This window comes from Cyprinus carpio, unplaced genomic scaffold (genome assembly GCF_018340385.1).
Source record: "Cyprinus carpio isolate SPL01 unplaced genomic scaffold, ASM1834038v1 S000006696, whole genome shotgun sequence".
Lineage (NCBI taxonomy): Eukaryota > Metazoa > Chordata > Actinopteri > Cypriniformes > Cyprinidae > Cyprinus > Cyprinus carpio.
Window position 1 is genome coordinate 244,711 of NW_024879308.1, and position 16,330 is coordinate 261,040.

Sequence of the window (16,330 nt, forward strand, 5' to 3'; positions counted from 1 at the left end):
GTTTTATATGATGCTGGTTATCTTTTAGCTGCAGATATGGAGGCCTGAACGAATTCAGGAGAAATTTAGGTGAGGACCTTGTTAAGGCTTGAAGGAATGGCTGACTGAAAAAAAGCTTTTATTACATTAGGTAAATCAGAATCCATTCTTTTGGGGTCAAATTATAAATTTGCATAATGCAAAGGACTTATCTGTCAAAGTTAATAGTTATGTCATAGCAAACAGAACATCGGTTAATTATCTTGGCTGTGTTTTGGATAATAATTTAAATGGAGTAAATATGGCTTGGAAAGTGTTGCGGAAAGTTAATTCTAGAATCAAATACATTGCAAGATATACTAGTTTTAAGATCGGATTTACAGTGTTTTAGGATTACAGTGCTTTAGTCATGTGGAAAATAGACACTTTCAGCAGTTTGGATGGTTAACTATTGAAAATATATTTTTTTCAGTTGTTTTCTTCTAATGTCTAGGATCACAATGGAAATAATTTCTTGTTACTTTATTGTGTTATCCTTGACAAAGAAGTGTAATCCAGATGTATTGTCACTTTTTATGTCTCTGAAAACGCAAACTCAATCTCAAACCAAAAGCCATTTAGCAATTACTTATATCATGGCAGGGACTTTACATATTGATTTTTGACATTTAGATTACTTCATTTTAATGATCATTTAAAGACTGCATTAAACATTGTCATTAAATTTAAATATTTTAAAACATAATAATCTAATAGTGTTGAATTAAATCTTTAGCAGATCTCAAAATAAACATTCTTCTTCATTTTGTTCATTATAACGTGTGTGATATATATATATATATATATATATATATAGATATTAGTGGTTTGCAACTACATGAACATCTGATATCAGCTAGAATTATTTGTGGCATTATTTTACATTATTTCAGTACATTTATTAAGTAATTTTCTTTGTGGGGATGCTTGACTGTACCCAAAATGTAGGTGATTTCAAGTTTATTATTTCAGTGTCCCCACAATGATGGTAAAGCCTGACCCCCACACTCAAAAACGCATACACGTACATTCATGAACGCTTATGTAAGCTCTTTAGTACATTGCAGCATAATCTTGTTACATATTAACCCCCATAATAATATTTGGGAACGGCACTATATTGTGAATTTGCCACTATTTTAGTATATTGGTGTACAGGAGTGTCGCTTGTGTAACACGAGAGAGTCCGCTGCGCTTTGGAATAGGCTGCTGGAGTCGCTCTAGTATCCTGATCAGCCAGCTTATAAAACTGAATGTGGCCCTCAGTGGATTAATATTCCACATTAAAATTCCAATTATATAATCAGCCAAATCCAAGGACTGCATATGCTCAACAGAATCGCTGCAGAGCTCGTGATGGCGAGGCCCAGCGTTTGAACCTGAGAGAATGATGCAATAGAGGTCTGCTTACCTCTAATATCATTTTTGCCAGCGGGTGTTGAGTGACTGTATGTGGTCATTCACAGAAAATTCCTCACTGAAGCAGTGACATCATGCCAAATTTTTTATGCTTTAACCTCAGGGGGACGTGAGGCTGCCATGACATTTTGAACCTCCCTACACCAGCCTTGAAAAAAGAGCAGCACTCTTTGTATTTTCTATGACTGTTCAGTGAAAGGAAAGGTGATTAATGACATGAATTATGTGGAATGTATGAACCTCCCAGGATGTGTCGTTTTGAAAAGGCTGATTGCTTGACAGCTCTAAATACAATTTACATCCTCTGAGCATTCTTTCGTCAAACCGTCCCACTGAGAATATGGAGTAATGAGCAAGAGTCAATTATGTAATTTACTTTTGGTTATGAGTTATTAAATAAAGCTCAAACCCAGTAAAAAGACTTTGAACAATATAGGAGAGTTGGTTAGCTGGAATAAGACTGTTTGACATTAGATCTGTTGAAAAAGTGACCTGGCCTGCACATGTAGAATTTAGTCTGATTCGGTGTGTTGATTGGTCCTTTGAGTTATGTTGATCTCTGATTTTTCTTGTTAACTCATGATGGACAGAATCCAGTCTTCATGGTTGTATAATGCATAAGTTTTCTAGCCATCTTCATAATGTCATTGTCCTTTCAAAGCGTGTAAATATTATGCAGTTTTTATTGCTTTATTTTTTGGGGTTTTATGTGTGAAAGTTTAGAGGGTTGAAAATTTTAATAAATTGTTAAACACTGCTTTGTGTTTATGATTTCATTGAAATACATGCCTGTTTACAAATTAGTTATCAGTAATATTGTATGTAAGTATGTATGTATGTCTCACTAAAATACAAACTGAAATGAAAAAACCAATATATCGCGGTGACTATAGTACATCAGTTTGCATAGCATCTTGACATGATTTAAAATAAAGGATTTTTTTATATATATATTTATTGCCAGATTTCTGTGTTGATTTCAGGCACAAAACTTTGGTCCAAATATTCAGCGATTGCCATGTTAAAGCTTAGTGAAATTAGCCAAAAAAAATGTTTAAAACTAAACACACAAGGGAGGTTTGTGTGGAAATGTCATGGTGGACCCGTGAATGTCGAATGTTCCAATTCTGTGGAAATCTGCAAAACTTTCTGCATGAGTTTTTTGTGCTTTCTCCATATGGACCAGGTTTATTACATAACAGAAATTCTGTAGATGGCGAATACTGTAAATGGCTCCTGAACAAAATAAAATGCATCTCTACATGTATGAAATAGGCTGATATTAGAAGTCCATTTAATTTTAGATCACTATATACTTTGCTTTTACCTAACCATAACACCCGGCCCACATCCTCTCTGATGGACTGAATCATATTCTCAGTACAACAGTTCCTCCACTTCTGATTGCGAAAGGTCTGTGTGTCCTCAAGCTATCAGTGGGTGTGATAGGGTCCTCAAAAATGTGAAAGTCAGTGATGGTCACTCTGATCCCAGTAGAGATCTTCACTATTGGGCTTCAGTTTCTGATATCTCTGTCTCCTGTCCAAGGTGTTGCAAGGGAGACTGCAAATCTGGTCTCTCTGTGGGAGGCAGATCGTTTTTTGGCAATTCCCTGATGTGATACGAACATTTAAAACAAAGCCTCTTTTCACTGCTATTTGGGCAGTAAATACAACAGCATATGGAATAAACGTCCTCATTGAATGTATTCATAATTGCGCACCAGAAAGTAGTGGCACAGCACTTGTTTTTCTGCTGTCGTTCTTGCCGTTGGCCTACTTACTGTAATTCTTCACTTTCGACACCTACACAAATGGGTCAGCCAAACTGAAGGCAGGGCACACAAAGTGAATGGAGCGATGTGGGCTTGATAGAGGTTCAGGGATGTAGCTCTGATCCCATAGTCAGGACTCGGCGGAGAGTGATTAGAGAGAGATGGAGAACGGGAAGAGAGAAAACATGGAGTAGGTCAGAGGTGCCCTTTGGTCATCTCTGTTTGTTGTTTTTACACAGCCCTCAAAGGATTTTTACTGGGTTCTCTGTGACCCCGACAGCACTCCTGTGTGCACGGGTGCCAACTGTGTCTGTGCTCATCTCTGTGCTGCCTTCAGGTGCCCAAGCTGCTTGCAGGAAGAGCTTATTAAAAGACCGTAATGTCTGAGCCTGTTGAATCATGTCTGCTGCACTTTTGCCCTGCTGCACGGGGCAAGCGCGTTATGGTTGCCAGAAGTGACTGTTGGAGATGTAACATGCAGCAAGGTCATGATGTGAGAGGCTAAGGCCTGCCCCAGAGCAAAGCTGATTTGCTATATGGAAATATGGAAATTACAGCTCACTATATTGCAGTTCATAAAAGATATACTTCACTCAAAAATTAAAATATATTCCACTACTCACACTCATTGTCCTTTGCAAACCTGTCGCACTACAAATTCTGTACTTAACTTACTTAATATAAGACGGTTTGTAAAAGAAGGGTTGTGCTGATTCACTATGACCAGGGGGTGCACCTAAGTGAGTGACGCTGCGGAGTGTGCAGGCATGGCCAAAATAAAAAATGCCACTGGGTAAAACCAGTTCAGGGCTGCTCATTTGCAGGCCCAACCTGGTTGTACAGCTAGTAATGCACCATCAACGTCCCTAGGATAAGATAACTGTATAATTGTTCATGATTTCCATGTCGAACGCTGAATGCACAAATCCTGACTATGTGTATGCGGTGGTTTCAAAGCAAATTGCGAAAAACTGTGATCAATTCATTTACTGACGCGCTGCTGTAGAGCTACAGCAGCGCATATACGTACCTGCTGGCAACCTACCAAAATAAAAGAGTTGCTGATTTTATGTTTTTTTGAAGATGTCGAAAATATTCTATTGTAAATATTAACATTGCATTACGGTAAAATAACATTTTATTTTTTTATTTAAAAACTATTTTTTATTTTTAAAATATGTTATCACATATATCATTATTGTTTATTTATTATATTTAGTTTATTATTTTACTATAAAAAAACTAAAGTGGCAATCAATACACTTATTATTTATAATTTTTTTAATAGTTATATTTAATGGGCACCAAATCAAATCTCCTGGTGCTCTCATGAGATCCAGAGTGAAAACTTAAGTGGCACCCACTGATTATGACTGTACATTATAGCTTAAAATACAAAATAATAACATAAAAATAAAACCTCAGTAACTTATGCCGCATTCACCAGCCATTAAATTTAAAATTACTGCCCACGTTAAAGATTTCAACTTGCGTAAAAAAGTGTTTCACGTCTCGTAGACCTCGTAATTACAGCTTGTAGGTTGGTAGTTTTCTGAGAGTTACGACTTGTACAACCTGACTCGCAGCGAGTCATTCAGCGTCTATTCACAGGCTAGTGATCTAGGATGCAGCTTTAATTCCACTTATGGATCTTTAGGAGCTGAATCAGCTAAGTTTAATTTGAATTACAATCTTTCAAACCTTATATAACTAAAGGTCAAGTTTGGATTGGCAATATGTATTTGTCTTTTACACTGTAAATGTATATATAAATAAATAATTTTTAATCATATCTAAATCATTTATCTTTTAAAATGTATGTATATACAGTACATGTATTATGGAGGTATTTTATGAAGTTATTATTTGTCCGATTTTAAAGCAATGGCAGTACCTGGTCACCATTTTCTTTTTCACTGTTTGGAAAAGAGAAGTGGGAACATTCATCAAAACATCCTAATTTTTGTGTTCCTTGAAGGAAAATTAGTTTTTCCCTGGTGTACAATATGAGTAAATGATGACAGAATTTAGCATTTTATTTTTGTGAAACTATCACATTAAAAAGGGCCTGAAGTCACACTTTCTCATAATGACAGCTAGACAACACAGACTTTCAAATGAAAAAAAAAAAAAAAATTTTTTTTCTGATTGTAATATATTCCTTTATTCTTGGCACAGGACAACCACGCAGAGGAGTGGGCACAGCTCTCTCTTTAGCAACAAGGGGTAGCAACCAGCCAGTAGCAGAGAAGAAGTGAGGCATTTCGGCGGTCACTCAAACCAGCACTTGTTATTTCGTTTCATCATTCTATATGACATGTAATAATGTGTAGATACATTTTTAGTATAAATCATAGGCAGGAATGCAATGGCGTATCTACAACGCTGCTCATATCAGATTCTCCCTCTCAAGCCTCTAGTGAATAGAATGCAGAAGCACTCTGACTTCTCATCTCAGTGTTGACCTGAGGCTGTGTTTTCCACCAGTGTATGATGAGAGATGATTACAGCACTGCTGCGGCAGTGGTTCACCGTAACCTGGCAACAGTCGCGTGATCAGACAGGGCAGGGTTAGATTGAATATTAACCGCTATTTTGCATGATGTGTTTCCTTGTCCAACCGCGGCACTCGCTAAGTTAGACTGACGACTGCACAACCGCCCTACATACCGCAGTCGCTTAAAGGCAGACTTGTTTGTACACTCGCGGATAGCTTGGTGTTATTTATAGCCCATGTAATATTTAATATCATCATTTAGCACTAGTTTAAGGTAAGATTGGTAACCTTGCTGAGGCTCTTTTGGAGCTGCCTCACCATGACCAAAACAGAACACGCAGGCCCAGGACCATGCTTCAGTAACTTGACCTTTGAGAAAGGATAGAGACAAAAACTGCTTAACTGTTTAAGGAGCACCCTTTACGAGTGTCATTGTAATTCAGTATGTAAAGGTAGGCCCGAACAATAAAAAATAGCTTGTCACTTTACCACCGCAGGTGTCGCAGGCCAAACGCATATTGCTGTTATGTTTTTGTGTGAAAGGAAATGCAAACACACATTATTGCAAGAAGGATTGACTGTCCCCCGTCTTTGCACCCCATAGAGCATATAGATGAACCCCCCCTAAACAGAGCCAAAAAAAAAAAAACCAAAAATGCCGTAAAATAGTACAAATTTATGTGCCGTTTTTTCTTTCTTTCTTTTGCTTCTCTGTTGATCATTTATAGTACCGTCGATACATTATGTTTTGAAAGCCCTAGGAAAATTTTTGTTTCATGAGAAAACAGGAGCAAAGGAACATCCAACTTATTGCTTCTACCAATCCGGCAATGTATCTATGCCGCAATTTTCGTTGCAATGATAAAAAACAACTTAACTCTGGCTCGCTTCTATGCGGCACTCTACGCTATGTGTAGTATACCTAAGCCGGTTATTATGCACTTTTGGCATTTCTACGATGGATCACTATGTCCTCTTACGACACCGTCAGTCATGTCCATACTATATTCGTGACTCTGTTAGTATGTTCCATCAAAAAACTTACGGCCACGGTCTAGGAGTTTTTCATCCCGCCTGTCTGGTTAGCAATGACAGTGACAGTGACAGATTAAGGTATTCGTTCAGAAATTCCCACTGGCATGACCAGATTTTCATATTTATTTTGCCAAACTATACATTTTTATTATTTATTCAGTTTTTTTGATTTACCCGTTCAGGTGCTGTGGTAACCAAAATGAACTTGCCATTTTGAGACCTTGTCCCGACTTGATTGCACGCATTTTTCCCCGATGTTTAAAATCATGCTCAACATCGTTTGCTGCTTGTGCTTGTTTTAGACAGTACAAACACAAAACACACAACAAAACTCTTTTACACACACCGTCCATGCTCTCCTCGTCTTGATCCCACTGCATTCCTGTCATCCGCTTTGACTTGTCCGCCTTCTGATGTTCCCTGATGCACCTGTACCCTAGGGCGCAATGGTGGGTTGCATGGTAATTAAGACTTGTGTGACTGAATTGCAGCGTGGCTTTTATACACCCCCTTGAGGCCTTACACAAGAGAGGATTCTAAGAGGACAGCTAATCCTCGGTCTTATGTTTACCTCTCTACATATTTCCAGAATAATTTAGATAGAGGGAAAAGTTGTACTTGTTTTGAAATATTTAGCATTAATTTTTATTTCTTTTCTGTTCACGCCTTTCATTGGGTATCTTGACTTCCTTGTCAGGAACAGAACCCAAACATGCCCCGTATTTGTGGGGTTCGACCACTCGAGTGCAGTTACAAGTTTCATGATTCTAGGTACCAGCCATACGCCGTCGGTGGTTGTCCTAGTTTTTTACGCTCGGCGTCATGAAGCCCCCGCATGAGTTATTATCACACTCCAAATGAATTGCTCCCCCGATGAATCCTTGTATCTCCCTCCCGCAGGGATCATCTAAGGGTTACGGTATATGACAGAGCCTGCCTCATGATAGGCCAAGTTAACACTGCTGTTGGATTCAGACTAATGTCAGTATGCTGCTACTATATTGTGCACAGATATATGATTACTATCGTATAGATGTATAATGTAATTTAAAGGATCTGTATGGTAGTTGGAGCAGTGGCATTGCAATTGTGTTATTTATGTTTCACCAACCAGCACAAAATAACAAAAACAGTGTGCACTGCGGGGGTTCAAGCACACATCCCTCTTGTGCTGTGCTGAAAATCCGTTAACTGTACTGTGTATTAAGTGGTACCGGGGCTCTTTAAATAAAATTTGCTTGTAAATATCTCATTATGCACTATTATCACCAATCTTTTTGTCTACTTGTTTTCTGTCAATTAGCACAGTTTTAGCACAATGTTTACATTGATCTGAGCTAATTCTGAGCTAATGCACCTACATTTTGAGTGAAAAAAGTATTATTTGTTGATAATTTTGTCAGTATTCACTCAAAAACTGAGGTGCATAAGCTCAGATTAATTAGGTCTATATTTTAAATTTTTATTATTATTTACATTAAAATGTGTGTAATGAGGTTATATAATTATATAAACCCATTAAAGGTGACATATCTTGAAAATTTTAAGTGCTATAATCAGGTCCCCGGTGCATCTACCAACCAAGGAAATGTGAAAAAGATTAACCCAGTAATTTTGAAAATTTTCTCATCTGAGAAAAGGAGCGCGTCTGATTTAGCTCCCTTGGTGACGTGGCAAAGGGATCTCATTATAATATTACCGCCCCTTAATCTGTAAGTTTATACCCACGGCGCCATCATTTTGATTTTGCAAGCGACAAAACTCTGTAACCAGCTCTAATGCCATGGTGAAAGTTTGAGCAAAACATACTAACTGTTCTGTCTTTGGCTGCACAGACGAGACCAGAACACTTTTTAGTCTCAGCCTCAGAGGAGACAACAGAGCAGTGGATTTATTGATTTATTTACTGTATATTGCTGCTGCAACACAGATCTAAAATAAACATGCGGTTTATTTCCCAGTCAATTTCCTTCACAGACATATCCGACTGTTTTTGTTACTCATGTGGTTTTTAACATAAACTTCTGTGTGAAAGAGAACTTAGTTTAGTACTCACATGCTGTGACAGCCTGTTTTGTGTCCGTGTTGTGCTTCAGATGTGTGCTCTCAGAAAACTGTATATCAAGAAGTTTAAACTCATGTTTTTTTTTAAAACCATGATCTGCGCTAAACATGATAATCAGAACCAAAACAGATGTTTTTAGCAGGTCCGAGCTGTAAGGACACAGCTCTATTGTGGAAAAGGGGGCGGTGAGCAGCAGCTCGTTTGCATTTAAAGAAACATGCCCGAAAAACAGCTTCCACTCAAAATAGGCTTTTTCAAAATTATATAATAAATGATGTGTGGAGTATTTTGAGCTGAAATTTCACAAACACATTCTGGGCACACCAGAGATTTATATTACATATTGTAAAAAGGGGCATAATATGTATCCTTTAAGTGCTGAAAAAAACATGTTTTTTTCCCCCTATAATTATCCTGTCCTGTTTTCCTCTTTATATAAAAAGAGCTCTTCTTTATATAAAGGGTTATGTTTAGAAATTTAAATTGAATTGTTGAGGCTTGAGAAAATGGTGTGATTGACAATAGCCGGCATCTACGCCGTGTGATCCGTGATGAAGAGAAGGTGGGTGGGTGGCCATGTTAATCGCACTTTAGTTTGTGGCTAGAATGGACCACCGTCATGGCGTCATTGCCAGCGTTTGTCCCAAGAGAGATGAATGAGGGAGGGCAGACTCTGCCCGCTCCTTCCAGTCAATGCAGCGGCCAGAGTAGCCCGTTGCCATAGGAACACATTGATTATTTAACAATTTGGGAAGCGCGTGCCCCGGTGCTTGTCTTGATTCAGATGAGAGCCTTTGTCGATTGCGGGTCCCAAGGGTCTCTGGCCAAGTCCAATTAGGAAAGCCTGACACAGGGGCATTGCGCAGGGAGCTAATGCAAATTCTCTCCTCTAATGAGCAAACTGAAGCTACAGCAACAGTTACAATAATTAGCTGCCTATCCAGAGTATTGACTTGAGATACAGAGACATGGTTTATTCATTGACTTTCCTAGTTGCAAGCAGATGGAGACAGATCTGGCAGATGAGCCATCAGTGGACACACATGGAGATATTACAATTTGACAGCAGTTCTGTAGATGTTGCAGAGGTTTGTTAATAGAAAAACACAAAGCCAGTGTGAGAAAACCAAAGACAGAGTTTGAATAAGTAGATGATGAAAGTCAAATTGTGTTTACAGAACTTGGATGTTTAGATGCATTGTGTGTGTGTGTGTGTGCATGTTATTGTGTGTGTGTGTGTGTGTGTGTGTGTGTGTGTGTGGTTGCAGCTGGAGATAACGGTACAGTGACAGCTGGCTCATAAAAAACAGCCTTTAATGATTAGACTTTGAATTAAAAGGAAATTAAGGGGTTTATTGTAATCTAATCCAGATTTGTCTAATCCCTCTCGTACCCTTTAGACTTTCCCTTCTGCCACATCTGGACACTCTCCAGGCTTGTGCTGTTTGTCACTCTTTCTTCTTACTGCTGCTTCTGTATTCCCACCTCTCTTAAGCCAGTCTTATGTGACTGCAAGCTTTTCTAAACATCAGGAATCAGTCTAGATTCTTGTCTGGGGGCATCATCCCCTGAAAATGTCAAATTAAAGTCTTATGCTGATGATACACGGGGCAACTCTTTGAGCAGTTTTGCCGCCAACAGGCAACCAGATGAGACACAGGGCCCAAGACCGATCTTAAGTATCCAGATAAGATTTCACATTGAGAATGGATAACAGATGTCTTATCTGGATACTTAAGATCGGTCTTGGGCCCTGTGTCTCATCTGGTTGCCTGTTGGCGGCTAACACATTGCTCAAAAAAAGTTGCCCCGTGTATCATCAGCCTTATTTCATTCACAAAAAATTTAAGTTTCTGTCATAATTTACTAACCCTCATGTTGATCCAAACCTGTTGTTCCAAGATTCTTCTGTGGAACACAAAAGAAAAAATATGTTTGGAAGAATGTTTTGGTTAGATTTGACTTAAATTGTATGGGCAAAAAAAAAAAAGTTCTTCAGAAGAAAGTAAGTCATACAGTTTTGAAACAATATGAGGGTGAAGAGAGAGAAGAATTGTGTTTTCTTTGTGCACAAAAAGTATTCTCGTTGCTACATAACATTACGGTTGAACCACTGATGTCACATGGACTATTTAATGATGTCCTTACTATGTTTCTGGGCCTGGGAATGTTTCAGTTGCGTTGCTGTCTATGCCAGGGTATGAATGAATGCTCTTGGATTTCATCTTAATTTATGTTCTGAAGATGAATGAAGGTTCTTACGGGTTTGGAATGACATCGGAGGGTGAGTAATTCATGACAGAATTAAAATTTTTGTGTCCTTCCTTTTCCCTTTAAAGGGATAGTTCATGAAATGAAAAATATATTTACTTTTCTCAAAGTCATTCTAAAACCTGTTGTAAGGTTTTTTTTCTCTGCTGTGGACATAAAATAGAAAAAATGTTTCAGTGATTTTTAAGTTTTGAACATTAATTGAAAGCTCAAAAAAAGTATTTATCAAAATACCTCTGAACGTCATACAGGTTTGCAACAACAGGAGGGTGAGTAAATGATGACAGAACTTTCTTTTTGAACTTTAAGGGTGAATGTTAGCTGTATGATTAGCTGTGGCTAGTCTCAGCCAGCTGTGGCACCACTTGCTCACCTGCCCCTGTCACAGCGATTTGGCTGGCTCAGCTGAACCTTCAGACCCGGTCTGCTCAGAGCATTAAGAGACTGTCACTACTGCTGCTCCATCATGCTTCTCATAGTTGTGCTTTTCTTAAACAGAATCACCACTGCAGGTACAAAGCACTGGACTGCATGTTGTTTTTGAATATCTCACTGCATAACAATGGACAGCAGCAGTTGTGTAGGGTGAAAAAAAGATTAGCGAGTCAAAATAAATTCTGGATGACTTTACCCCAGAAGGCCCAGGGCTGGTGACGCCCCTGTGTGACTCCACCACCTCACCTCTCCGTCATCCCTTGCTTTTTTTAATCTGGGATAGAGAGTTATGAGCAGTGATGGTATAAGCCTCTCTTCAGGACATGGACACTTCAGGTCATGTATCGCTGTCACATAGCTCAGTGATACCGCTGCACATTTATCCAACGGCTCCTCCAAAGACAGCAGCAGCAATCCAGATTACTGCATCTGAGATTACCATCCTCTTTATCTTGTTTGCTTGTGTTGTATGATAGAAACAGAGAGATTACTGCCCATATCCTTTAGAACATGATGATGGCTTTTTCTGATGGGTTTAAGGGCTGATAGCGTAGGAGGTCTGTTGTGTCATTACTGCAACACATTTCATGCTTAATTAGCATCTGGAGAGTTAATGGTGCTGTATGGCAGGCTGTATATTCACCTGTTTCCTTGCATCACTTTCTCTGTGCTGGAACATCTCCATGGATGAGAGAAGAAGGTGCCGCTTATTGTAAAATGCTTCGGCCTTGTCTGTGGTGCCTCTGAGCTCAAACGTGCCAATTTGCAGCAGTGTATGGGGTATAATTTATTGTCTAAGAATGTTCTCACATAGTGTACAGTGGCATTATGCAGACATTTTGCACTTATGTTATTCTCTTTTGCAACTATACAAGGGGGTGTATACTTGTCATAAAGGCCTTTTCATTAACATATCAAAATGATGTTTGACTGAAAACACAGTGCTGATGATAAAGTGAGTTAGTTCCTTTTATTATTGTCATTTTGCTCCTGGTTTATACTTTTGATTACAATTTGCACACACCTGATGCACTCAGGTGCTAGTGCACTGTTTCACTGTTGTGTTTATTTTTGTAAAAGGGTTCTCACATCCTTTTTTGAGCCAATTAGCAAGAGCAAACAGTGAGAAACCTGGACTTATATACAGTGTAGTTGTGAGGCAGGATTTTGAATGAGGTTGATGATAATGATAGGAAAGATGTTTTAAAGTGTGAAATTGCTATTTTATTAGCCCACATACCATCATCTGAGACTTTTAAGAATGACAGCTAACACCACTTTAATATTTATCTATCAGATCACAGTGGACACACACACTACCGTTGATAATTTGTCAGGTGAAAATAGAGGGGGTGACGTGGGAAACACTTTTAGAATATGTTCTTGTAACTCAAATGGTCTTTTCAGGTCTTTACTGGCTAAGAGAGGCACAGAAATTATTTAGGGTCTGCAACCGAATCGCAATCAGCTGCAGCTGCTATGACAACCAGAGGGAAAGTTAGGGGGCCTGAATATCTTTGCACTATAGCTGAACATTATATAAAGCTGTCTGCAGTAGTTCTAACCCACTGTTTAAAAGCATCAGTGCACGCAATGTAAATTTAGCTGTCAAAATGATCTTAGAAATGTGTGTTATTTGACATAATGTGTGTATGGATTATGGCAAGGCTACTAAGAGAGGTAAACTGCAAGAGTATGTAGGCTACTACAAAATCAGTGTTTTTGTCCTTCAGTTTTCAGGTAAAAATATCCAAACATCCCTAAAACAAGCTAAATTTGTTCAGAAAGCAAAATTCTGTACAAAAAAGATTTTTATTAGTGTTTTGTTTTAGTGTTATTTAAACACTATAAAAGTATTTATTAATATTTTGAATTCACTTTTATTTTTGTATTTTGAAGTTTAGTTATTTATTAGTTTTTTATATTACAATATAGGTTAAATTTAGTGTTGTAGTACTTTACCTTAAACTTATTTATTTCAGTTTGTTAAATTGTCATTTATTTTTTGAATGATTATAATAAAGTCATTTTTATTTAGTTTCAGCTTTATTTAAATTACTGATTTTGTTTTGTTTTGTTTTTTATATATGTTTTATAATATATCTTAAATTGAGCTTTTTTATGGTTTTTTTTTTGTTTTTTTTTTTATATATTTTTTTTAGTTTTTATTAAAATTATTTGACAGTTGGCTAAAAAATAAACGTACAATATTTTGTTTCTTGAGTGAATTTGTCGTATTTAAAGATGTTATTTACTGGAAAAGACTGTGTGTGGCTTGATTACAAGAGCTCTATGGGATTTAGTGTAAATTGGAGTGATAATCTAGTGCTTCACTCTTCAAGTTACTAAAGTGGGTGGAGAGGTAGTGACCATTTCTTCTCTACTAGTCTCCCGGCGGCCCTGTCAGCATCACCTCACCACAGATCAATCAGATCAATACTCACAAACACAACAAGGCTTGCATGTGAAAGGCCATGAATGTCAGTTGGTCCACTGCCTCAGTTCATCCATATGGTCTGCTAAGAGCATGGACTATTCTATGGACAATACCTAAAATTACAAGAGGGCATGAATTTGTTCATTCCCACTTCCTTTGTTACACACTAAAGGATTGATTTACCAAAAAGTCTGTAATTTCCCCCGTGTCATTTGGCAGTAAGGTTATTTCCTTTCTTTTGTGCAACACAAAATGAGATTATTCTGCAGAATGTTCAAGCTGTTCTTGTGTATTTGAATGTAGATAGTGACTGTCAAACTACCAAAAGTACTTGAGTTTTGGTCTTTTTCCTCAAACAAAGCTATTGTATGACTTGAAATATAGCACACGAGTCATGTGGACTACTCTTATGGTCCTTTTATGGTATTTCTTACCTTTTTAGAGCTTGACAGTCCCTGGTGAATATAGATGCTTTATATAAAAAAGGAATTTCTCCTTTTGTGTTACACTGATGAAAAAAACTGGAGACATTTTCATTACAAGAGCGGGAAAATAATCAAAATAATTGCCACTCTGTATCAGTTGTGTCTAAAATACAAGATTAAATGTTACTAAATGTACACTACTGTTCAAAAGTTTAGGGTTGGTAAGATTTTTTAAATGCTTTTGAAAGAAGTCACTTATGCTGCATTTATTTGTTCAAGAAGACAGTAAACCTGTCTCTTTTTTTATTTCTGCGATAGCAAAGTTTACTTTTCAACCGTCGCTACTTCATTTTGGTACGCAAGAAACATTTCTTATTATCATCCCCTTAATATTTTGTGAAAACCATAATATTTTTTTTTCAGGATTCTTTTATGAATAGAAAGTTCTAAAGAAAAGAATTGATTTGATTTAGAAATCTTTTGTAATGTTATAAATGTCTTTACTGTCACTTTCGATCCATTTAATACATAGTTTCTTAATAAAAGTGTAAATTTCTTAAAAAAAATAAAACTTTTAATGGTAGTGTAATCATAATCTTGCTGATATTCAGGTGATATTGCTTAAACATGAAAAATGAAACTAGCCGGAGGGGAATAACACATGAAGTACTGTCTCTCCTCGGCTCGACTGCAGTTCTCTTTCAGCGGCAGACCACAGGCCGTCTGTAATCTTCACACCTCCAGTCCGGTCCTAACTCTTCCCCCGAAGCGTCACATATCTGGTGATGATGTACCATGCTCTGTTGAGACCCACTGTTTCCCATGGCATGCATTTATTGTCTCCTCATGACAGTGTGTGTGTGTTTGTGTGTGCATACGTGTGAGCCACCAGCCTCACACACTGAGGTAATGTGCATCTCTTCATCTCACAGGCAAACCCTCCCCCCATCATTGTGAACGCAGACTCACTGGATGCAGGCCCTTATGTAAGTATCTGCCTCGTGCTCTCAGCACCTCCAGTAGCGCCTGCCTGCCTGACTGCCTGCCACGTGGAATTATCCCCTTAACCTGGCCAAACCTTTCCCAGAGATAATAACAATACAAATATGTACAGATTAAATGACAGCAGATGTGGACAGTAGCTTTAATGTTGAGTACAATTATTATTGTTACTGTTACAATGAGTTATCTTTGACTGTTTATCGGGCCTATGCCTCATTTTTACTGCGCTGAATTGATAGCTTTTTTGACTAATTGTAGTTGTGACCTTCTTGTGTGTAATTTGTTGGCATTACATCATGTCTAATTACTCTGTTTATGAGTGTGTGTTATTTTTCTTTTGTCTATTACAGGTGAATGGGAGTGATGGCATGTATAAATATGAAGAAATCATTTTGGAGAGGGTAAATATCATTCAGCTGTTTTATATGGCTTTTTTTTATGAGTGTCCATAATTGCTACCTATGGGGACCTGGACACTAGATGGCAGTAAATGTTGACCTAATGCCTGGAATTGATGTAGTTTACAGCTGTGGTACATTTCCAAAACCCTAAACTATATGTTATAAATTATATTAAAAGTAATTTTGTTTAATCACCAAAATAAACTTTCAGTATTGTTAATCTGAACATCAGCTGATTTAGTAGCAAAGATTGGTTCTGCTGAATGAAAAATGTTAAAGTATTGTTATGATCACTTGTCACATTAAGAAATACACTTATGTTGACTAATTAAACAGACATAAAATCACCTATTCAATATGTATTAGTATATAAATTCATTCAATGTGTATATGAAAAGGTGTGATCACTGGAGAATGAGGCTTTCTGTCAATACTTAGTATCAAACAGTTGTCAATACTTTAGAAACATATATAATGATCAATCCATCTATAGATATACCAAATTCTTTGTACATTAAGCATTAAAATCAGTATGATTAAGTAATAGATGG

The 16,330-nt window shown here is 37.6% G+C and overlaps 1 protein-coding gene across 3 annotated transcripts in view; it reads left to right on the plus strand.

The window, feature by feature from the left end:
- Positions 1-16,330, plus strand: part of LOC109101810 (disks large homolog 3-like) — an 85,862-nt gene that overhangs the window by 31,827 nt on the left and 37,705 nt on the right. For all 3 annotated transcript variants that reach the window (XM_042755437.1, XM_042755438.1, XM_042755439.1), the window contains exons 4-5: positions 15,309-15,362; positions 15,729-15,779. In XM_042755437.1, coding sequence (XP_042611371.1) covers positions 15,309-15,362; positions 15,729-15,779 — 105 coding nt within the window. The remainder of the gene's footprint in view (positions 1-15,308; positions 15,363-15,728; positions 15,780-16,330) is intronic.